Genomic DNA, 25,180 nt, shown 5'->3' with positions numbered 1-25,180 from the left:
AAGGATGGAGTGGTGGGAAATGATCCTGGAGACAGCAACAGAAAACAATATTCAGGAAACCTTCTAAGGCTTGGTAATGCTTGGATACCCTTTAACAAAAAGGCAAAGAATTTTGTGGCAAAAAAAAAAAAGTTTGGTGAATATATTGCTCCTTCCTAAAGAACGATAGCATGCATAAATATATTAAAGGCTCTGAGAAATTCTACTGTAAAGAAATTCGTTTGGCTTTATTCAACCTAGGGTTTTACACCATTATTGACTGTGGAATCTTTCCCTCTAAAAGGCACCTGTTAACATTTCTCAGTATTATTGTTCTGTCTGAGAGTTTAAGAGGTGCAGGTGTATATGGCAAGGGGTCCTCCTCATTGTGTGGTTAAAAGGTAAAGCTCCCATACCCATTAAGCTGTTCCCAAGATTTTTGGAGACCAGTCTATTTTACCAGTACATTTTGGAGTCTTTTTCCAAGATGCAGGCTTTGGACAGAGTCACTCCTACCCCCCAGTCAGGTTATTAGTCTTATCCTGTGACCAGGCATCTTTGATTCGGTACCCCCAGAAGCAAATTTGAGTTAAGAATATGGGACAGGTGGTTTGTCACAGGTGGGGGATGGTCCCAGGAAGCACCGGAGAAGACCAGGAAGGGAAGTCAACACAAGGTGCATTCATGATCAGGCCACAGCTACGGGCCACAGCGTTGGTCCCATTGGGGAGCTCTGGGAGACAGCCTAGAACATCTCAGTGTTGTCTAATCTGAGGAATGAAGCAGCTGGGGCTTTTGTCAGCCAACTTCCTTCTGTCATTGGCTGTGGGATGCTTGACCCTGCGGTTATAACCCTCAGCACTTCCAGCCTGCCCCGCACCCCAACACACACAGGCTGAGTGAACACCCTTAGGTGTGGAGTCACAGAGGCTGCATCAGGATCCCATCGGGGTCACTGTGTAGGGTATAAGTGGGGCATTGACAGGATTGACTATGTCGGGTCACCAAGAAATGAATCACTGGGTTTCATTCAGGTGGTGACCAGTATTTAGATGGCAAAGCTTCTGAGGAATAGCTAACCGTATTCACTGACTGCTTTCAAAATAGAGCGGGGTTTCTCAGCCTCAGTCCCATCGGGCAAATAATTACTTGCAGGCTGACCTGTGCACTGTGGGATGTTTAGCAGCATCCTTGGCCTCTACTCACCACATGCCAGTAGCACCCTCCACATATACACAGTAGCGATGACCAAAAAAGGTCTCCTGACATCGCCAAGTATCCCCCGGGAGCAAAATCACCCCCAGGTTTGAGAACCACTGAACCAGAGAACTCTTGTTTAACCTCTCCGGATGGACATTTTCTCCTTACGTCCTTCTCTTTTCATCCTGGCTCCCACAGGATCTTGAACTTCAGTTAGGGAATCATAGATTTCAGTGCTGGAGAGTGCTGGTTTAGCACTCAGGCAGAACGATGTTCAAATTTCCACACCAGTGGCCAGCAGCTGTGTGACCTTGGCAGATGATGAGCTCTGAGTTTCTGTCTTTCTCTTCTACGAAACTGCAAGAACAAAATAATGTATATTAAGTGCTCTGATGAGGATCAAAGAGATAAAGCACGCTAGGTGCTTGGCAATTGTCCCTCCCCACGCCCCTCCTCATCAACACCAAATACATATAAAGCATTTTAGTATATCCACTCCCAGAAATGTGGGGTTTTTTTTTAGATGGTCTTAGTAAAAGAGGGACATGGCTCCCCATCAGAGTCCAAATCCCTTTTATTTTGTTCCTGGACCAAGTCAATGGGCTTTGTGGTCTTTCTGGAGAAGCCTCCCGATGGTCCTCCATCCTTCCCTCAGACCATTTTTTGAGGCCCCAGTCAGTAGCTGCTGTCTTGGCCAATGCAACTTTACTCGTCATCAGAATCTGCTTAGCTGACTGAGCCACCCAGGCGCCCCATTTGTCATCAGAATCTGAATTCCAGTCACCTTGGCCAGCTTTGGTCTAGCATGGTTTCTGGCAAATTCCGACTCAGCAAACATTTATTTTGTAGTGGATACACAAAAAGTAGTAAAAATAGCAGTAATAACCCCAGTGATAGGAGGTAATAGTAGCCGAAGTAATGGTAATAATAACCATGGTAATAGGTGGTAATAGGAGTTAACAGCAGTGATAGCAGGTAGTAGCAGTATTTGAGCCAGGCACCGTGCTTGGTGAATTTTTATCAGTATTCTGAGATGGCCACTGTACTTATACCTACTTTACAGATGAGAATATGGAAGTCCAGCAAGGTTTGGTAACACATCCATTTAGTGGGGGAGTCGGAATCTGAGTGCAGGACCACCTTCTAACGGAGCCCAAGCTCTTAAGCACAATGATACCTGATCTCTCTCAAGCCAGAGAAGACATCTCTCTTTGCATACCTCCATCTATGTATCCATTCATTCACTCGCTCATTTATTCAGCAAATATTTGTGGGCACCTACTGTATGCCAAGCAGTCTTCTGGCTACGAATAGCTCTTACCAAGCCGACCGTGAGGAGTGCCACTGTGCCGATTCAGACATTAGGATAAGGAAAGATCGAGAAGGGAAAGATGAATTCTGACATGGATTTGTAAAGGTAGGTTCATGCTAGGGTTTGAGGAAGGGCAGAACGTAAGGAATCTGATGAACGATGGATGAGGCAGACAAGAGAAACAGCCTTAAGAAAAGGCTCAGGGGCCGGAGAGTACAGAAAATGTTTGGGAACAAAGAGTGGTTAAGAATTCATGGAGTTACAATGCCACACGAGAAAGGGAAGGTGCGGGGATGCCTCTGACAATTCCTTCTCCCGTTCCAGAAGCATATACCCCAGGCAGAGACATTTCTCTCCGTTTCCTCATGTGGAGAAAAAAGTAGCTAGTGCCAGTCCAGTAAGCGGCAATTGTTTTGTGCAAACTATGTGTCCATCCCCCAATTCACAGGACTACAAACAGACTGGATGGAGAGAGCAGAGACCACAGCTCTGAAGACCACCTCTACAACAACTCTGACCACTACTGTCTCTACCCCCGCTTCGGGAACATGGACTCTCCTCAGGACGTCAGGCAAGGTGACCAGCACAAGCACAAGAGGAACGGTCATTTCAACCCCAGATATTTCCTCTGATGTTCTACAGATGACCGCCTCATTGGCCACCATACCTGGAGCAGAGACCAGCACAGAAGTTCCCAGGACAACCCCATCTGTTTTCAATAGAGGCTCACAGACTACACCCTCACTGGTCCCTAGTTCTGATGCAGAGAATGGTCCAGCTTCTCCAACTCTGGCTGTTTCCCTTGGTGAGCCAGAGACCACAACCTCACGAGCCTTTCATTCTGCAGAGACCAGCTTGACTGGTTCCAGGGCAACCTTGAGTGTTTCCCACAGCAAATCAGACAGCACACCCCCAACAGCTACTGGTTCTGGGGAAAAAGTCAGTTTAGCAGTTCCAACTCTGACTGTCTTTCCTGGTGTACCAGAAATGGTGACCTCACTGGTAACTAGTCCTGGGGCAGAGATGAGCACAGTTATTTCAACTCTGACTGACTCCCAAGATGAACCAGAGACCAACACCTCATGGGTCACCCAACCTGGGGCACTGAGCAGTTCATCTATTCCAGTTCCAAGTGTCCCTCCTGGTGAGCCAGGGCTGGTGACCTTAATGGATACTAGTTCTGGAGCAGAGACCAGCCCAACTGATCAAACTGCGACTACTTCCCCTGGTGAGCCAAATGCAGCAGCCTCATTGGTTACCCATCCTGGGGCACAGACCAGTTCAGCCATTCCAACTCCAGCCATTTCCCCTGGTGTATCAGGAGTGGGAATCTCGCCAGTTACCAGTTCTGGAGCAGAGACCAATACAACTTTTACAACTCTGACTGATTCTCCACATGAACCAGAGACAACAGCCTCATGGGTCACCCCTCCTGGGACAGAAGCCATTTCCACTGTTGCAACTTCAACTGTTTCCCCTGGTGAGCCAGATGCAACGGCCTTGTGGGTTCATTCCACAGAGAATAGCACACCTGTTTCCAGAATAACTCCAAATTTTTCCCAAAGTGAATTAGACAGCATACTCTCAATGGCCACCACTCCTAGGGTAGAAGCCAGTTCAGCCATTCCAACAGTGACTGTCTCATCTGGTGTGCCAGCTACAGTGACCTCCCAGACCACTAGTTCTGGGACAGACACCAGTACAACCTCCTCTACTCTGACTGAATCCCTGTATGGATCAGACACAACAGTCTCCTTGGTCACCCATCCTGCAGTGTCCAACCCAACGGTTCCCAGGACAACCCCCAGTGTTTCCCATAGTGAATCATATAGCAAACCCTCAATAGCCACCAGCCTTGAGACAGAAGCCAGTTCAGCTGTTCCAGCTACACCTATCTCCCCTGACGTACCAGATATGGTGACCTCACAGGCCACTAGCTCTGGGACAGATGCCAGTATGGTTATTTCAACTCTGACTCTTTCTCCTGGAGAACCAGCGAACACAGTCTCATGGGTTAATCATCCTGGAGCACAGACCAGTTCTTCCATCCCAACTCTGACTGTCTCCCCTGGTGTATCAGGAGTGGGGACCTCACTGGTCACTAATTCTGAGGCAGAGACCAGTACGATTTTTCCAACTCTGACTGATTACCCACATGAATCAGAGATAGCCTTACGGGTCACCCATTCCTCAGAGACCAGCACACCTGTTTCCAGAATAACTCCAAATTTCTCCCATAGTGAATCAGGTACCACATTCTCAACAGCTACCACTCCCGGGGCAGAAGTCAGTTCATTTTCAGCTACAACTATCTCACCAGGCATACCAGGGTTGGTGACCTTAGTGGTTACCAGTTCTGGGGTAGAGACAAGTACAACTTTTTCAACTCTGGCTGATTCTTTGCATGAACTGGAGGCCACAGCCTCATGGGTCACCTTTTCAGAGAAAGCAGCCAGTTCAGCTATTCCAACTCTGCCTACTTCTTACCCTGAGGAGCCAGATACAGCAGTCTCATTGGTCACCCATCCTGCAGAGACCAGATCAACTATTCCCAAGACAACACCCAATTTTTCTTACAGTGAATCAGATACCATACATTCAATAGCTACCAGTTCTGGGGCACAGACAAGTTCAGCCATTCCAACTCTGACCATCTCCCCTGATGTACCAGAGGTAGAAATCTCACTGGCCACAAGTTCTGGGCCAGAGACAAGTACAACTTTTACAGCTCTGACTCTTTCTCCAGGTCAAATGGAGACCACAGGCTCATGGGTCACCCATTCTGAGACAGAGTTCAGTTCAGCTGTTCCAACTCTGCCTGCTTCCCCTGGGGAGCCAGATACAGTAGTCTCATTGGTCACCCATCCTGCAGAGACCAGCCCAACAGTTTCCAGGACAACTCCCAATGTTTCCCATAGTGAATTGTATACCACATACACAATGGCCACCAGCCATGGAGCAGAAGCCAGTTCAGCTGTTCCAACTCCAACTGTCCCCCCTGGTGTACCAGATATGGTGACCTCACAGGTCACTAGTTCTGAGAAAGATGCCAGTACACTCATTCCCACTCTGAATCTTTCTCCTGGTGAGCCAGGGACCACAGCCTCAACAATCATTTATTCTGAGATCCAGACCAGCTCAGCCATTCCAGCTCCACCTGTTTCCTCTACTATGCCAGAGCTGGTGACCTCACTGGTCACCAGTTCTGGGGTGGAAGCCAGTACAATGTTTACAACTCTGACTGATTCCCCACAAAAGGCAGAGATGACAGCCTCGTGGGTCACCCATTCTGGGACAGAAACCAGTTCAGCTGTTCCAACTCTGACTATTTCTCCTAAGGAGGCAAATACAACAGTCTCATCAGTCACTCATTCTGAAGAAACTAGCCCAACTGTCCCCAAAACAACTCCAGTTTTTTCCAAAGGTGAACCAGACACCACACAGTCAATAGCCACCAGCCGTGGGGAAGAAACCAGTTCAGTGGTTCCAACTCCAACTGTCTCCCTTGGTGCACCAGATATGGTGACCTCTCACGTTCCTACTTCTGAGACAGATGCCAATGCGACTATTCCAAGTCTGACTCTTTCTCCTGGTGAACCAGCAACCACAGGCTTATTGGTCACCCACCCCAGTGCAAAGACAAGTACACATTTTCCTGGTTCAACTGCTTTTCCTCATTTACCAGAGACCATAGCCTCACTCTCTGTCCAACCTGAGCTAGAGATGAGTACAGCTCCTCCAGTTCGGACTGTTTCCCTCGGTCTACCAGAGACAACATCCTTCACCACATCCATGACGGAGACCAGCAGAGTTGATCTGGGTCCAACAGTCTCACCTGGTGTTCCTGTAGAAACAGCCTCACTCTCCACCCATCTTGGCACAGACATCACAACTATTTCAACGTCAACTCTTTCCCCTGTGTTATTGAGGACCACAGGTTTATTGGCCACCAGCCCTGCATCAGAGGCCAGCACAGGTGGCCCAACTTTGACTGCTGGTGTTCTTGGGCCTGTCAGTACCCCTGAAACCACTGGTGAGTCTCATACCTTAACTTCCTGGAGCACAGAACCCTCACCACCTGTGACCTCAATTGAACTCCTGGAATTGTCCAAGACTGTGACAGGGGACACTGCGACCTTGATAGCATCAGAGACCCCAACACCACCTAAAACCAGTCACAGAGACGGATCGAGTCCAACTGCTATCCTGAAAACCACAACTCCTGAGACCACTAATTTAGCTGCAACAGGCTCAGGCCCCATCATGGCAGAGACCGCAGCCACATTCAATACATCTGTGGCAAGTCCCTTTGTCCCTGAGACCTCAGCTGGGATGTCCACCTTGACCTCTCTGAGTGTGACTTCAGAAACAAGTAAGAATGACTTTTTTTTTTTTACAGTGGTAAAAATGTGTATGTAATATAGAACTGGCTATTTTAACCATTTTAGATGCATAATTCAGTGGCATTAATTTCATTCGCAGTATTATATGAATATTGTCCTTTTTCCAAGACCTTTGATCACTCCCAATAGGATCTGTGTCCCCATTAGCATTAGCTTTCTTCCCCCACTCCCCTCAGCCCCTGGTAACTCTAATCCACTTGTGTCTTCTTGAATTAGCCTACTTTAGATATCTCATGTACGTGGAATCACACAGTGTATTTGATTTTTTGTGTCTGACTCATTTCACTGAACACAGTGTCTTCATGGTTCATCCATGTTGCAGTGTGCATCAGAACCTCACTCCTGTTTATGGATGGATGACATTCCATTGTATGGATGGGCCACATTTTATCTGTCCATTCGTGTATTGATGGACACTCATGCTGTTTCTACCTTTTGGCTACCGTGGATAGTGCAACTATGCACGTGGGTATGCACAGATCTGTTTGAGTCCGTTTCCAGTTCTTTGGAGTATGGTCGTGTGGTGTGCTAGTTCGTTAGAGCAATAGCAGTGAGGTATCACACACCGGCTGCCTCGAATGGTAGAAATTTATCAGGTCTGGAGGCTGGAGGGGAACCCCAGGAGAATGCATAGAACGTGAACTTTGGAGTCCTCCTCTCTGGGGAGCGGGTTAGGGAGCTGGGATATGTATCCGCCAACCCCCATCAATCATTGCTAGCAGGATGCTCCCTGGGGCCTGTTCATTCCCCTGCAACAAAGAGATACAGGTGCTATTGCATGCTGAAACGGTAAGAGCCAAGGGGAAGTGGCAGGAGGGTGACCAGCTTGGTTTTCCCAAGTCTATATCCCTTTTCCAGCTGGAAGTCAGCATCCCAGGAACCCAGATGGTCCTGGAAAAACTGGGATGGTTGGTCACCCTATGTGGGAGGGTCTTAAATGGTGACATGATGTGTTCTCAAAAAGGACAGCTTAGGCCAAGCTCCGGCTAGGTGCTGGAGTTAAGGTGTGTCCTCAGAGCCTCACCTCCCACCCCCAGCCCAGGCCTGACTCGGGACTGACCTCATTTTACTCTCTCCACCACCACAGCTACAGCCCCTTTCTTGATGCCTTTTACTGTCAACTTCACCATCACCAGCCTGCACTACACCGAGGACATGGGGAACTCGGGCTCTGAGATATTCAATGCCACTGAGAGACGCCTGCAGCACCTGGTGAGAGCCCCCCACCAATGCTCATCTCATCCCAAGCCCTCCACACCCTGCCATCTTGGCCCCTCCGGCTCATCACTCTCTCATTTGTTCCCAGCTCAGGACTCTGTTCCAAAACAGCAGTGTTGGTTCCCTCTATGATGGCTGCAGGCTGACCTTGTTCAGGTGAGTCTTCTTCCAAAGCACCTACAGATACCCCGATCCTCTCCCTTCTTGGTCCTTCACGTCTCAGTCAACCACAGCCTTGGGCCTTTGCCAAGAGACAGTATATCATAGTGAATCCAAAGTTTCTAGGTTTGAACCTTGATCTCTCACTTGTTAACTGTGTGACCTTGGGCAAGTTGCATAACCTCTCTGTGCTCCTACAACCAAGTGTTATAGACTAAAGCCATCCTAAATGAGCTCCACCCACCACACCTGCCCCCATCTCCCCATGAGATGGGGGCATCAATAAGATGATATTGCCCATACAACATGCCACCAAGAATCTACGTTGGTACATGTTTTCGTTCATCTCATCTTTACAACACGATTATTATCCCACATTGCAGAAGAGAACACTGAGGCTCAGAGTAGTCAAGTACTTGAGAGGAGCCAGGATTTGAACCCAGAGTTTCCAGTTCTTGAGTCCCTCTTTTTTTTTTTTTTTTTTTTTTTTAATTTTTTTTTTCCAACGTTTATTTATTTTTTTTGGGACAGAGAGAGACAGAGCATGAATGGGGGAGGGGCAGAGAGAGAGGGAGACACAGAATCGGAAACAGGCTCCAGGCTCTGAGCCATCAGCCCAGAGCCCGAAGCGGGGCTCGAACTCACGGACCGCGAGATTCTGACCTGGCTGAAGTTGGACGCTTAACCGACTGCGCCACCCAGGCGCCCCTGAGTCCCTCCCTTTAACCACGATACAGCAGTGTTCAAGGTCATTGGGCTCAACAACCTACATCCTTAAAAGTACTCAGAACTCCAAAGAGCCTTTGGGCTTGGGGGTTGTATCTGCCCGTATTTACTGGATCCAAAATTAAGACAAACACTATATTAATACATTCATTTATTTAAAATAACAAACCTAGGGGCTCCTGGGTGGCGCAGTCGGTTAAGCGTCCGACTTCAGCCAGGTCACGATCTCGCGGTCCGTGAGTTCGAGCCCCGCGTCGGGCTCTGGGCTGATGGCTCGGAGCCTGGAGCCTGTTTCCGATTCTGTGTCTCCCTCTCTCTCTGCCCCTCCCCTGTTCATGCTCTGTCTCTCTCTGTCCCAAAAATAAATAAAAACGTTGAAAAAAAAATTAAAAAAAAAATAACAAACCTATTATGTGTTAACACAAATAACATTATTTCTATGAATAATAGCCATGTTTCCCCTCTCCCCTCGCCCCCCCCAAAAGCATAACAAGAAGAGGACCATTGTTTACATTTTTGTAGATATTTTTAATGCTTGTTTTAGTAAAAGACAGTAGGCTGTCTGCTTCTGCATTTTTTAAAGTTTATTTATTTATTTTAGTAATTGGTACACCCAACACGGGGCTTGAATCCATGACCCCGAGATCAAGAGTCATATACTCTTCTGACAAAGCCAGCCAGGCCCTCCTCTGCTTCTGCATTTAATCTTTTACAATATTTCATCTCATAGCCTGTGGAAAAAAAATTTCACTGTGTACTCCTAAGAGAATAAAAGTGAAAATAACGTCTCGGTATGAATACGAAAATATTTTTACTTGGTGGGCTCCCTGTAAGAGTTTGGGAAGCCCAGGAGTCCCTGAGCCACACTTTGAGAACCACTGCCCTACCCTAGATGAGCATCAAATGGGAATGCTTTGACTAGCGTGGGTAATAGCGAGAACTCCCAGACAAGGAAGAGAGGGGATCTCTCTTCTTGTGAAGCCCTCAGTCTGGATGAATCACTATAGATGCAGCTTAAATTCAGGACAAAAGTATTTTTGAACCACATTTCCCCTTATTACCTCTTATGTCATTTTCTCTGTTTTTGTTTTCCTCAAAATTTGGTTGTCTGCCCCAAAGGTGTTCCCAAGGGGTTGGCCTCAGCCTTGGGGTTCACCAACTTGAAACAAAGTCTTCCCTTCAGGCTCCATGATGGCTGTTAAGACAGAGTCACAGCCAGACACAGAGGTGACTCACTCACCTCCTCCAAGGTCTTCAGTCATGCTGCCTGGGTTCAGGATTCTCATTTCCTCCCTGGGAGCTCCACACCCCCAATCCCATGGCCCAAGCAGGACTCAGCTCTTACTGGAGGGGATGTCACCTGTACTTACCTTCTTGAGTGGACAGGGACTGTACTGGCTGCTGGTAGTTGAAACAATGAGCATGAACCAGTAAAGAAAAGATTGGGGAGCAAAAGCAGAAGACTAGGTATGGAGCAGTCCTGGAGAACACTACATTTCAGAAGGTGAGGTGGTCCCCATATAAGACAGAAAAAGATGTGTTTGAGAAAGTAGGTGAAACCCAGAGAAGAGTGCTAACATAAACATCAAGGGGTACAATTGAAGGAAGGAGCTGTCAAGAGTAGCCAACTCTCAAGTGTCTTTGCATGTCCCTATTCCCGTGCCCTTCCTTCCTCAGGGCTGAGAAGAATAGGACAAGCACCAGGATAGATGCAGTCTGTTCCTACCGCCCAGATCCCACCGGCTTCAGGCTGGACAGAGAGCGGCTCTACCAGGAGCTAAGCCAGCAGACCCATGGCATCACTCAGCTGGGCCCCTACACCCTGGACAGGAACAGTCTCTGTGTCAATGGTGAGAACCTCTACTGCTGTTGGGGTCTCCTCCCGAGTCCCAGATGGGGTCTCCTTGCAGTGCAATTTCTCAGTACCCGGGTTCATAGTTCTGGGCCAACCTAGAATTTCCATGGGGGAATTCTCTTTCCTCAGAACACCTACAGAACTTTCTTCCCTCCCTCCCCACCTCTCTCCCTCCCTCCCTCCCTTCCTTCTTTCCTTCTTTCCTTTCCTCCTTTCTTCTTCTTCTTCTTCTTCTTTTTTTTTTTTTGGTAAAACTAATATTTAATAACCTGTCATTTTAAATATTAGAAACTTTGGGGCGCCAGGGTGGCTCAGTCGGTTGGGCATCTGACTTCGGCTCAGGTCATGATCTCACGGTTCATGAGTTTGAGCCCCATGTCAGGCTTTGTGCTGACAGCTCAGAGCCTGGAGCCTCCTTTGGATCTGTGTCTCCCTCTCTCTCTGCCCCTCCCGCCCCCCTCTCTCTCAAAAGTAAATAAACATTAAAAAAAAATTTTAACTTTAGAAACTTTGAGAACAAAACGTTTTTTTTTTTCTTTTGGAAAATTCTTAGGACTTGCACTTGCCTTTTTCTCATCACATTATTTATAATACAGAGCACATCTTTTTCTGTACCAGGGTGAACTGTCATATCGCTTTCTAAGTTTCCATCAGATTCTAGCATTTTTCCCTGTGTGCTTTCAGTGTGGTAATTTATCTCTGAAAATTTCATTAATGTGAACTTTTGTCTGTGGATGCTACCTCCTTTAGATATTCTCACCTTTTCTGTCACAGCTTTTCTTGTGAATGCTGATAAATCTGTCGCCACTACAGTCTTCTGGTTGCATAAACGGAGCCTCTCCAGTATCAGCAGCGTGAACATCCATGTTCGTTTAATTCTTCTCTAAGTCCTACTATTATTTGTTTTTATGTTTTTAATTTAAGTTTTTATTAAAAAATTTTTTTAAGTTTATTTATTTTTGAGAGGGAGAGACCAAGTATGATCAGGGGAGGGATGGAGAGAGAGGGAGACACAGAATCCGAAGCAGGCTCCAGGCTCTGAGCTGTCAGCACAGAGCCTGACGCGGGGCTCGAACTCAGGAACCACGAGATCATGACCTGAGCCAAAGTCGGACACTTAGCCGACTGAGCCAGACAGGTGCCCCTAATTTAAGTTTTTATTTTAATTCCAGTTAGTTAACATTACAGTGTTACATTCGTTTCAGATGTACAGTATAGTGATTCAAACTTACAACACCCTATGCTCACGGAACAACTTCCAAAGTCTGGAAATAAAGGCTCTCTCCGTAGCTTCTCATTGCAGTGACCTTTCACAGAAACCCAACGTCAGAGAAGGAAGAGGACAAAGCAAGCCCGCAGTGCCTGTTGACGTTAACTCCTCCCCAACAGGCAACGAGTTCCCAAAGTGGGGACTGATCCACTTTTTTCTCTTTGTTATAACAGCTTGTGGCCCTTTACTCATCCTCCAGGGGCCAGGCAGAACTACAATCCACCTGAGAAGCAAACAATAAAGCTGTTAGCAATGTTTTTAGCAATAAATCCCTCTGCATCAACGTTCTTAGCAACGAAACCCACAGTAACGCCTGCACTAAAGGCTAATATTTATTGAGGGATGCCTGTGATCTGGAACATTGTGTGTATTGTGTCTTACTAATCCTGTCCAGCACTCTGTGAGGCATTACGTACATTTTACAGAGGAGCAAACAAGGATCAAGGAAGGACATCTATTTATCTCAAGATCAGAAACCTTATATAAATGGTAACATCATGACGCAAACCCTAAATTGTCTCTAAGGCCCCCAGAAGGGACCCCAACTACAAGGCTACACTGCAGACTAACCCAGCTAGAACAAGCCTCAAATCTCAGGATGGGAAGGCATATCAAGGAGCCTCTAACACAACAATTTAAACTAAAGCTCAATCATGTCCCCTGTGGATTGCCTTTGACATTTTCTTTCTATCTGGATTAAAATCTGTATTGTATTTCAATAGTCTTTGAGAGTTACTTAAAGCTGTCGTTGACAGTGTGGGTTTGGGTGATTTACAGGTCTTTCTTTAAGTGCTGGTCCTGTTTTTTTGCTCCCCCTATAGCCCTGAAGTGTCTGTTTTTAGCATGGAATTTTTAAAACCCTCACCTAAGCTTATTGTAAAGGTCAACTGGGATAAAACCTGAGTAACGTAAGTAAAGCACAGGGCTCCCTCTACTGGGTCCAGTCTCAGAGAAGAGTTTCATTTCAGACCATCAGATATAAAAGTCAGACTAGTCAGACCATCAGATATAAAATAAGTCTAAGTTTTACTTGCATTGCTTACCAAGCCTCAGAGAGGATCCAATCCATGACCCAGAACCATACTTGTTCAAACCCTCTTTTCCCCACTCCCTCTTATTCTCCAACTTGATGCTTTCTGGTTGACTCCCCAGTCTGTCTGTCTATCTCACTCTCTCCCTCGTTCAACATTACAGAAATCCAGGAACTGTGTCAAAAATCAAGCTGTTTCTGAAAACCAGAGAAGTAGGGAAAACTCAGAGATCAAGGACAAAGTTATATTTAATTGGTGGAGAAAACACAAATAAGGCTGGAAACACATAAAGCTGTTGTTCCTATGACTCATCTGATGAGGTTGCTGTTGCTTCCGGCACCTCATGAACCCCCCACAAGGTGGGGGGGTATTTTGATTATTGTGGTCTTTGTGGTTAATGATACAGAGGATGAAACAGTCCTGAGCATTGGAGTACAAGGCAGTTAACTCATAAAGAGCAGCCATCGTTATCTTTGATGCGTCTCAGAGGAAGCACTGGAGAAGGGTCTGTGTCCATGTTTCAAGTCCTACCCCTCACCCTTTTCTCCACCTCCTCCCATTGACTTCCTCTTCCTCTCTGGCTCTCTCTGCAGGTTATAACCATCAGTACTGGACCCCCACCACCAGCAGTAAGTCACAAGGGCCCAGATGTCCCTGCGTCCCTGGGACACTTCTTCCCTGCACCCATTCCCAAGGGAGAGTACCCACGTATCCCACTCCCAGATTCTCAGCCCCAGAGCAGCTCCAGACCACCAATTAGAGACACAAGTTCCCATCAACAGCCCTGTCCTCTTACTGCTTCATGATTTATGTTGATGTTGTGTTTTCTTTCAGCTCTGGTGACCTCCACATTTTCTCCAGGACCGTCGATATCTCTGCCTCCCACCCCCAGCTCTACAGGTAGGAGTCTGATCTCTGAGTCCCATGAAACTTCAACTCCCATTCTGGCTGATCTCCAGCCTGTCTCCTGTGCTCCCCCATCTCTGGCCACACCAGCCTTGTTTCTGTTTCAGGGACCAAACATCCTCCCATCCTCAGAGCCTTTGCTCTTATGTAATGGGAACTCAGCTCTGTTCCTGATTTCCCTTTGTCCTCCAGATTCAGCTCAGCTGGCTTTTGCTCAGACTTCCTCCTATAAAGTAGCATCATGTCCCCATATCCCACACACAGGTGGGATCTAATCTCTATCTCTATGATCGTTTCCTTCATGGAAATTACTACCGTTTGGCTTTCTTGACTTCTCAAGAAATTTGTGGCCCATGATCTGAGCACAAAAGGTCTTGGTGCCTCCTCTTGCCACCAAAATGTCCGTGACAGGTCAGCCTTTGGGGACACTCTGGGATGAGAAGATTGAGGTTTCCTTTTGAGCTGACAGGACACATCTAACATGGAGGTCCTCCCTTGGCTGGCCGAGGAGGGAGGTATCCCAGATGGGATATCTCAGGCCTCACCTACGGGACACTATGGACAGAGAGATGGCACTAGTCCCTTCCCCCTAATGTATAGCTCAGGCCTATAACTGTGATGGGTCTCCTCTCTTTCCTTCCCTCCGGCTGCAGTTGTGGGCCCAGCCCTGGTGCCATTCACCCTCAACTTCACCATCACCAACCTGCTCTGCACCCCAGACATGAGGTACCCAGGTTCCATAAAGTTCAACTCCACTGAGAGGGCCCTGAATCGCCTGGTAAGAGCTCAACAATGCCTCCCCTAGCCTGCCTTGTCCTTACCCCACCCAGTCACCTCAGCCCCTCATGCTCACCTCTCTCTCCTTCCTCCCCAGCTTGGTCCCTTGTTCAAGAACACCAGTATTGGCCCACTGTACTCTGGCTGCAGACTGACCTTGCTCAGGTGAGACTCCCCTCCCTCACAACGGTTACAGGCAAGTTCACCTGGCAGTGAGAACCTAAATATGGCAACTAGAAGATGCATAAATGGCTTCAAATGGAATTCCAAGAATTCAGATGGAAGGCATCCCCTCTGGCTGAGTGTATCGGAGAGGGCTTCCTGAAAGAGGTGGCTGTCCAATAAAGGTCTTAAATTACTTGGATAAGAAGAGCCATGGAGCATTCACACTCACTGGTCAGAAATGAAATGAGGTACCTCAGGCCATGCCCTGTGACAGGTGCTAAGGGCACCTAGAGATTGAGTCATCGACTCTTCCCTCAAGGTACCCACAGTATGGAGAGGACAGCAGCCATATGAACTTAAACATAATAGTAACAGGGTTAGTACAATGATAAAGCACTACATGGAAGCCATAGGAGCCTGGAGGATGGACTTTTAGCTGAATGTGGGGGAGTTGAGTGGAAGCAGTCTGGAGAAGGTGATGCCTGAGCTGAATGAGCATTAGCCAAAAGAATTGCCAGAAGACATTTTGGCAGAAGTATTTCAAGGGTTGGCATATCTCAGATCAGGCAGGGATTCATGGAGTTTTAAGCAGAGCCTTGATGTAATGTCATTTATTTTAAGTAGTACACAGGTAGATATGGGTATGGGAAAATTTGATGTGATAATGGGACAGGAGGTGGGGAAATCAGTGAGATGTTGGGCTCACCTAGATGTTGCTTGGATGGGGGGACCAAGGACAGGGGTGGTCCAGGATGCCTCCCACATGTTTGGTTCTGGCCCCAATATGGAAACATGGCAGAAGGAGGAGACTCTGTGTTTTTAGGGGGAATTAATAAACTTAATCTGGGACAAATGGAATATAATAAGTCTGAAGGACATCCTTGGGGCTGTTGGTGACATGGCACAGAGCTCAGGAGAGGGGTCTTAGCCAGAGAGTAAGATTGGATCCCATGAGAATAAAGCTGATAGCTGAACCAATGAGTATGAACCATATGACTCAAGAAGAATGAGTCTAAAAGAATAGAAGTTGGCTGAGGATGAAGCCTTGGAGATTAACCACTTTAAGGAGTAGGAAGATACCTAGATGAGAAGGTCCCAGAAAAGAATGTGCGTGAGAAACCAGACAAGACCCGGTAAAGAGAAATGTCATAAGGCCAAGGCTGGGGGTGGGGCAGGCTGAAGGCAAGAGGTGAACAAAGTATGTAACTCTCCCACATCTCAGGATGTCCCTATTCCTACGTCCCTACCGCCCTAGGACTGAGAAGGGTGGAACAGCAACAGGAGTGGACGTGATCTGCACTTATCATCCTGACCCCATGGGCCCTGGGCTGAACAGAGAAGAATTGTACCAGGAGCTGAGTCAGCTGACCCGCGGTGTCACCAGGCTGGGCACCTACACCCTGGACAGAGACAGTCTCTATGTCAATGGTGAGTGTCTGTGATGTAGTTGGGATCTCCCAGCCCCATGTTTCTCTCTACCAGTGCTCCTCAACTGGGGCGATTCTGCTCTCCATGGGACATTTGGCATGTCTGGAGATATTTCACATCATACCTGGAGCGGTACTAATGACATCTAGTAGGTAGAGGCCAGGGTGCTGCTAAACATCCTACAGTGCACAGAGCAGCCCTCCACCATGAAGAATTATCTAGACCAAAATGTCAATAATGATGAGTTTGAGAAATTGCTGTATACAAATTGATCGTTCCAATGCAAACCTAGCATTTCCTTGGAGACTCATTTTTGAATGCCTAACGCATCATGGGAAGCTGATTTCCTTTCCCTTTTCACCTCCTGGAATAACATTTTTCTTCCTCATTTTCACTGCTTCCCATAAGAGCCCAACATGCAGACTCTAGGAAAAGAAGTGGGTGATAAAGAAGTCTGTGGTTAAATTTTCCAAATGGGCAGCAGGTGACCATTTCAGCCTTCACCCCATTTCATTCTCTCACAATGATGACCAATTTACTAAGTGCCCACAGACCAGTCAGTATGACACAGTCTTCATGAGATAACATCACACTTAGCAAATAGTCTATGAATAATATCTACTTACACAACACCATTAGCAACAATGCCCCTAACAGCAATGCTAATGCTGAGAATAATAAGTACAATTGCGGCTAACTCTTATCAAAAGGTTCTTAAGTGCCAGGAATTGTGATAAAGTCTTTTATAGGTATTATGTCACATTGATCTTACTCAAAACCCTGTGAGTTGTTACACTCATTTTTATGGAGAGAGCCATCATGCTTTCAGACAGGAAGTCATTTCCCCGAGATAATCCAGCCATCATGCCTGACAGGGTCAAGACTCAAAACAAACTGGAGATTGAATCTAAACTCCAAGTTCCTAACTACAAGACAACACCACAGACCATCCAGATAGAGAAAGCCTCAAATCTCAGGATAGGAAGGGGCATAACTGATCTCTAGACTAACAATCTAACCTAATGCTTGGTTAGTTATGTCCCCTCTATATCAACTTGGATATTCTTTTTTTTTTTTTTTTTATGTTTTTATTTATTTTTGAGACAGAGAGAGACAGAGCATGAACGGGGAGGGTCAGAGAGAGAGGGAGACACAGAATCGGAAGCAGGCTCCAGGCTCCGAGCCATCAGCCCAGAGCCCGACGCGGGGCTCGAACTCACGGACCGCGAGATCGTGACCTGGCTGAAGTCGGACGCTTAACCGACTGTGCCACCCAGGCGCCCCAACTTGGATATTCTTAAAACAGTGGTTGACAGTGATTGGCAAGGGACAGATCTCTGTTTTATGTGATGCTGGGCAAGCCATGCAACCCGTCTGGGCTTTTTTTTTTTTTTTTTTTTTTAATTTTTTTTTTCAACGTTTATTTATTTTTTGGGGGGACAGAGAGAGACAGAGCATGAACGGGGGAGGGGCAGAGAGAGAGGGAGACACAGAATCGGAAACAGGCTCCAGGCTCTGAGCCATCAGCCCAGAGCCCGACGCGGGGCTCGAACTCACGGACCGCGAGATCGTGACCTGGCTGAAGTCGGACGCTTAACCGACTGCGCCACCCAGGCGCCCCCCATCTGGGTTTTAATGTCCCATTTACAGAATGGAATAAACATATATACCATGCAGGATTTTCCTGATGGTCAAATGAGATAGTTCACAGGAATAACCCAAGTAAATCATGGGGCTCCTCTGGGTCCAAAATGACTCCCACCCCTCACAGAACATCCAAGGAGATGATCATGACCCAGAGAAACACTGATGAAAAATTCTCTTCTCCCCAATTCCTTTCAGACTCCAATTTTTATGCCATCCATCTGACCTCCAAGTTTCTTCTCACGTTCATTATCCTAGCCCATTCCCAAAGTTTCTCTAATATTCCAAACCACATGTACATTCCCTCTCCTCCATCTTGCTTGCTTCCATAGACCGCTCTCTCTAATGGCCACAATTTTGTCACTTAAACACCACCAACCCCCCCCCCCGAAACTAAGCTAGAAAGATAAAGTCGTACTATCATAAAATTTTGTGAAGGGAAAGAAGCTGAGAGAGCAAGGATAAAGTTGTGGATAAGCCTTGGAACACTCTTGTTTGTAATTACATTACCTTGTAATGTACTGTTTAGTATTATTTCTGGTGCATAGTACATTCCCAATAAACAGGGGCAGTTATTATTATTGTATTTTTATTTTGGCAATAATAATGGGAACAATGTTCATCACTATTTTCAAGGGATAAGCCACATGAGGGCACTGAATGAAATGTAGGAGCCATTATTGTTCATTTATAAATCACAGCAAGTTTGCTAATGAATTTCATCTCTGGGTCTACTGTCTACCCCTTCCTTAGCTCTTACCCATTGTAACAGTCCTTTACTCTTTTCTGCAGGTTATAACCACCGGTACTGGAACCCTACCACCAGCAGTGAGTATTCAAGACCGAAATCTCAATGCCCACTGGACCCTTATTCCCCAAAACACATTCTTCTGGAGAGAAGCTGCCAATTCTCCTTCCCTAAGTGTCTAGCTACAGACTCAGAAGAGCCCCTAACCCACCCAGGGTCTTGCTCTGAGTCAAGACAGAAGACCAAATTCTAATGAATATCTTTAGTCCCCCATTCATTCAGGATGGGACTTTATAATTTTTCCCCTGTTCTTTTTTTTCTCAGCTCCAGTGACTTCTACATTCTCTCCAGAATCTTCCACATCTCAGCCCCCCATCCTCAGCTCTACAGGTAGGAGCCTACTCTCTGGGACCCATAAAACTTCAACTCCACACAGTCTGGTTCCTGTAGACCACCCACCCTCAGAATGTCCTACTCACTCCCTCCCTCACTCTCCAAACTTTGGCCACATCAGACACCGTTCTCTAGTGTCCTAACCTCTGGACTTTATATCAGCTCTTCCTGGAGATCCACTACACCTGGCACCTCATTGCTTTTCAGATCCCAGCTCAATCTCACCTTCTTTGAAAGACCTTCCTAGACCCTCTTATAGGAAGCAGCACATCTGAATACACACCTGGACCACAGGTTTTCACTATCCACAACCATGGGTATTTTCTGATGGAATTTACTGCTATTTGCTTTATTCAGTATTTATGTATTTGTCACCTTGGAGCTGAGCACCTAGTCAGCACTCACTTTATACTGATTGACTGGTTGAATGAATGAATGTAGCAATCTTGCGTATGTCCACATTTGTGGATTTTATTTGAACATCCAGAAAATCATTCAGGATCTTAGTCCTGGACTCGATTCTTGCTCTGTCTTCTCATCTGACCCAGATGTGGGTCTAAGGGCTCTTGAGTCTCCAGGAACCTGAAACAAGGGCTTGATTTATATCAGGAAACTTGTCCTACTCCAACCCTAAGATTTATTTTAAAATTTGAGTCTATAGGTAGTTTTCACACTTATGTCATGACCAAGACAGGGCATCCCCGACCTTTAATCCTGTCGTGTGCATCTAGAGTTATGGGATACAAGCCGGTGAGCTATAATTTGAATTCTGTCTTCTGGAATTCTGGGTTTTATGAGTCGAGACACTGAAAACTTTCCTCAAGCTTTAGACAGAATGCGCATTCTCCAGTCCCTACTGTTCACCCTGATCAACTCAACCATTTCTGTAACAGGCTTAGCTCCTACAAGCTTGGCATGTGCTACAGACCAAGTCATTCCATGACTGATGACATCATTTTTTCTGTAGATGCATTCAAGATTTCTTCTTCATCTTTGGTATTCAGAAGTTTGATAATGATGTATCGGAACATGGTTTTTCTTTGAGCTTATACTATTGGGGATTTTTGAAGCTTCCTGAATCTGAAAATGTATGTTTTCAAGAAATTGGGGCAAGTTTTAGCTCTGATTGCTTTTTTCCCCCAGTTATGCCAGTACCATTTATTTAAAAAATTTCCTTTCTCCATTCAATTATACAGGCGCCCTGGTTGAAAATCAATTCACCATAAATGTGAGGCTTTGCTTCTAGACTTTCAGTGATATCCCATTGATCTACCTGTCCGTCCTCATGCCGTACCTCACTGTCTTGATTACTGTAGCATCATCTACTGTAGTTTTTCTTTTCTTTTTGTTATTTATTTGGATTCCAGTTAACATACAGTGTAGGAGTACTTTCAGGTGTATAATTTAGTGATTCGACACTATGTGCAACACCCAGAGCTCATCTCAGCAAGTGCCCTCCTTAATCCCCATCACCCATTTAACCCATCTCCCCGCCCACCTCCCCTCTGCCAGCCATCAGTCTGTTCTCTATAGTTAAGAGTCTGTTCCTGCCTGGTCTCTCTCTGTCTCTCTCTCTCTCTCTCTCTTTCCCTTTCGCTCATTTGTGTTGTTTCTTTTTTTTTTAAACATTTTTTTTTCAACGTTTATTTATTTTTTGGGGGGACAGAGAGAGACAGAGCATGAACGGGGGAGGGGCAGAGACACAGGGAGACACAGAATCAGAAACAGGCTCCAGGCTCTGAGCCATCAGCCCAGAGCCCGACGCGGGGCTCGAACTCCCGGACCGCGAGATCGTGACCTGGCTGAAGTCGGACGCTTAACCGACTGCGCCACCCAGGCGCCCCTCATTTGTGTTGTTTCTTAAATGGTACATATGAGTGAAATCATATGGTATTTGTCTTTCTCTGGCTGACTTATTTTGCTTAGCATGATATACTCTGCTAAGTATGATAGCTCCATCCGTGTTGTTGCAAATGGCAAGATTTCATTCTTTTTTTTTCCAGTTTTTTAAACATTTTTATTTATTTTTGAGAGAGAGAGAGACAGAGTGTGAGTGGGGGAGGAGCAGAGAGAGAAGGAGACACAGAATCTGAAGCAGGCTGCAGGCTCTGAGCTGTCAGCATAGAATTCTAATATTCTGTGAATAATATTCACCTATTGTGAATAATGCTGCTATAATCATGGCTGTACAAACAGAAAGATACCTACTTTTGAGTTAAAAAGGTATTGTAGGGGCGCCTGGGTGGCTCAGTCGGTTGGGCAGCTGACTACAGCTCAGGTCATGATCTCAGAGTTTGTGGGTTTGAGCCCCGCATCGGGCTCTGTGCTGACAGCTCAGAGCCTGGAGCCTGCTTCGGATATTGTGTCTCCTTCTCTCTGCCCCTTCCCTGTTTGCTCTCTGTCTCTGTCTCTCTCAAAAATAATAAACATTAAAAAAATTTTTTAATTAAAAAAAAAAAAGGTATTGTAGCTGTGCTGTTCATTTGTGGGACTTGGGCAAAATTTACTTTCTCTGAACCTCAGTTTCCCAGACTGTAAAATGGAACTGGTAATACTTGACTCTGAGGATTGTGGTCAGGGTAAGCTGAGATGCCAGAAATGAAATGCCCAGTACAAAGGCTGGCCCCCAGTTGGTGCTCCTCAGATGAAATCTGTAAATGGTACTGTCACCCCGTTCAGACCTCTGGCATTCGATTCTTCACACCCTAACCCCAGAATGACCATACAGTGTTTTTGTGTTTGTGTTTGTGTTTGTGTTTGTCTTATGGGACACTTTTGACAAAGAGAGGGAGGGTTCTAATTAATATTTACATGCAAGCCACATGACTGTTCAGGGAAAACTAGGAGATGTGGTCAGTCCATGTAAAATCCACTCTTCAAAGACAGTTTAGTGAAACTGAGACAGGAGTCACTCTCAGGGGGAATAGACAGGCCCACTCAGTGGTTGCGAGTTCTCTCATGGTGAGGTCAGAAGACAATGGGAGACCTCCACTCCAGGGGGCAACAGAGCGATTTTGCTTCTTTTCCTCCTACCCAAATGTCCACCAACTGTTTTTCTTTAGACACACTGGGCTGAAGAGTTGAGGTTCTTTTTTCAGCTAAAATAATCCGTCCAGGCTGGAGGCCAAGTGTGGCTGGATGCAAGGGTGACACAGATACGGTGGCCACCCTTGGATCTGTCACCTACAGCCATCCCCACCAGAGAATCATAATGGAGCCCCTCTCGCCCTTTCTGGCTGCAGGTGTGAGCCTGTCTCTGGTGCCCTTCACCCTCAACTTCACCATCACCAACCTGCGCTACACAGAGGGCATGGGGCCCCCAGGATCTGAGCTATTCAACTCTGTAGAGAGGATCTTGAATCGTCTGGTGAGAGCCCCTCCAATGCATGCCCTCCAGTGCCTACTTTTGTCCTTCCCAGCCCCTCAGCCCATCCTCTTACTTCCATGTCTTTCATCCCCAGCTCAAACCCTTGTTCCAGAACAGCAGCATTGGGCCCCTCTATTATGGCTGCAGATTGACCTTGCTCAGGTGAGAACTCCAGAGTTCACATGCAGGCCATGTGCAGGGGGCAGAGGGACCACGAGCTGGACCATCATCCCAGAACAGATGACCACCAACTGCCAGTCTGTCTCACATTGCATTCCTAACCAGAAAATGCAGAATCCTCTTGGACTTCCCTTCCCAGGTGACAAGGTTGAACTTTTCCGAAAGATCTTTCTTCTGGAACTCATCAAGAAAACAACTGGTCAGTCGTGCTGGCTTTATCACAATGGAGCCATAGTTTTCAACCAAGAATGATTTCCCTCCCAGGGGATATTTGGCAATGTCTGGAGACATTTTTTGTTGTCAAAACTCAAGGGTGGGAGTTGCTACTGACATCTAGTGAGTGAGGCCAGGGATGCTGCTAAATATCCTACAATGCAAAGGATGGTCTCTCAGGGCCACGAACGATCTGACTCGAAATGTGCACAGTGCCAAGGTTGAGAAACCTTGCTCTAGGGGATGCATAATTCTCTCTCCTGCTTATGTCACATTTTTGATAATGATTGGCCTGCCTGTAACACCTAGCCAGCAGTGACCAAATCCTGCTTTCTGACCTCTCAGAGGTGGACTTGGGATCACTGAGTAGTAAAGTACAGTGGTTATATAGTGGGTTTTTTTTTTAAGTTTATTTATTTATTTTGAGAGAGGCAGAGACAGAGACAGCATGAGAAGAAAAGGTGGGGTGGGGGAGACAGAGAGAGAGAGGAAATCCCAAGTGGGCTCCACACTGTGATCACAGAGCCCAACACGAGGCTCAAACTCCTGAAACCATGAGATCATGACCTGAGCTGAAACCAAGAGTCGGGACGCTTAACCAACTTAGCCACCCAGGTGCCCCTATGCAGTTTTATTTAGAGTCTGACAGGCCTACCTCTCCTACTTCAAGGCTGTGTGACCTGAACAAGTTACTTAACATCTCTGTGCCTCTACCTTCTCACCTGTCAGCTGAAGTATCTCAATTCGCTTTCTTGTACAACAAAGTTAGCCCATGATTCTGCTGGAAGATTCTCCTGCCTGGGTTGGCTCAGCTGATGTCAGATGAGGCTCATTCCTGTATCTGCAGTCAGCTGCTGTTTGGGATACCTTGGTTCTCCTCCACATTGTCTCATCCTCCAGAAGGCTAGCTTGGGCTCATTCACACGCTCAGAGTTCCAAGAGCAGCAAGAAATGGCAAGCCCTATTGCACACGTGCCTTCCAAGCCATTGCTTGTATCTCATTTGTGAACGTGCATTGGCCAGTTCCAGTTCTATGGCCAAGCCCAGATTCAAGAGATGGAATCTCTTTGCTTCTTTTTTTTTTCTTAATGTTTATTTATTTTTGACAGAGACAGAGATAGAGTGTGATCAGGGAAGGGGCAGAGAGAGAGGGAGACACAGAATCTGAAGCAGCAGGCTCCAGGGTCTGAGCTGTCAGCACAGAGCCCAACGCGGGGCTTCAACTCCATGAGATCAAACTGCAAGATCATGACCTGAGCTGAAGTCAGACACTTAACTGACTGAGCCACCCAGGCACCCCGAAACAGACTCCACTTCTGACTGAAAGAAAGAATTTGTGGTCATTTGTGTGAGCATAGTGAGGTTTAAAATGAAAGGTGCTTAGTTAGCAAAGGAACTAACATATAAAGAACACACAGTAAATTATTCGTGACCTTGCCTAGACCTAGGTACTGAGATTAACTCTAGCATGTGGGAGCCCCCACATGTGCACTTGGCTCACCTTACTCTTTGTGTGAGATCTCCCAATCACTGATCTTTTGTCTGAGGATGGAATGCCCTCAGCTCCAAAGACACCACTGTCCTCCAGCCACAATGCTATGTCTTCCCCTTTCCACTGGCCTTAAGATTTCTCTGGCTCTCAGATACCACACAGCCTCATGCCCCTCTCCACCCAAGGCTGCCTGCTGACCTCACTGTTTCTTTGAAAAGGCTCAGTCTCTCTCACTGCAAGGTCCATTCACACCAAGAACTTTGGCCCAATTAATGCCTAATAAAAATGGCTGTCTTCTACTGAGCATTTACTAGTGCTAAGTGCTGTAGGGTCTGTCCTATTACCTCATTTGATGGATGAAAAAAACAATGAGCTACAGACAGGTTGAGAGACTTACTCAGAGTCAGCCAGCAACTGAGCAGCAGAGCTGGGGTTTAAGCAATTTGACGTTGCCTTTTCTTACCTTGTCTAAGTCCTCTCCATCATGCATCTGATGTTAGCATCCGTTTCAAGAATAAAACCCAGTGATTCATCACTTACATACAACACCCAGTGCTCATCCCAACAAGCGCCCTCCTTAATGCCCATCACCCATTTAGCCTATCCCCCACCCACCTCCCTCCAGCAGCCCTCAGTTTGTTCTCTGTATTTAAGAGTCTCTGGAGGCGCCTGGGTGGCTCAGTCGGTTAAGCGGCTGACTTCAGCTCAGGTCGT

The 25,180-nt window shown here is 46.6% G+C and overlaps 1 protein-coding gene across 2 annotated transcripts in view; it reads left to right on the top strand.

Moving 5' to 3' along the window:
- The window catches only part of LOC123607344 (mucin-16-like), a 98,015-nt gene that overhangs the window by 29,593 nt on the left and 43,242 nt on the right, over positions 1-25,180 (top strand). For both annotated transcript variants that reach the window (XM_045496495.1, XM_045496496.1), the window contains exons 6-18: positions 2,940-6,863; positions 7,982-8,106; positions 8,201-8,268; positions 10,675-10,847; positions 13,747-13,782; positions 13,988-14,053; positions 14,713-14,837; positions 14,934-15,001; positions 16,257-16,429; positions 18,866-18,901; positions 19,146-19,211; positions 22,457-22,581; positions 22,676-22,743. In XM_045496495.1, the coding sequence (XP_045352451.1) occupies positions 2,940-6,863; positions 7,982-8,106; positions 8,201-8,268; positions 10,675-10,847; positions 13,747-13,782; positions 13,988-14,053; positions 14,713-14,837; positions 14,934-15,001; positions 16,257-16,429; positions 18,866-18,901; positions 19,146-19,211; positions 22,457-22,581; positions 22,676-22,743 (5,053 nt within the window). The remainder of the gene's footprint in view (positions 1-2,939; positions 6,864-7,981; positions 8,107-8,200; positions 8,269-10,674; positions 10,848-13,746; positions 13,783-13,987; positions 14,054-14,712; positions 14,838-14,933; positions 15,002-16,256; positions 16,430-18,865; positions 18,902-19,145; positions 19,212-22,456; positions 22,582-22,675; positions 22,744-25,180) is intronic.

Source organism: Leopardus geoffroyi, chromosome A2 (assembly GCF_018350155.1).
Source record: "Leopardus geoffroyi isolate Oge1 chromosome A2, O.geoffroyi_Oge1_pat1.0, whole genome shotgun sequence".
Lineage (NCBI taxonomy): Eukaryota > Metazoa > Chordata > Mammalia > Carnivora > Felidae > Leopardus > Leopardus geoffroyi.
This window is presented reverse-complemented; position numbering and strand designations above follow the sequence as displayed.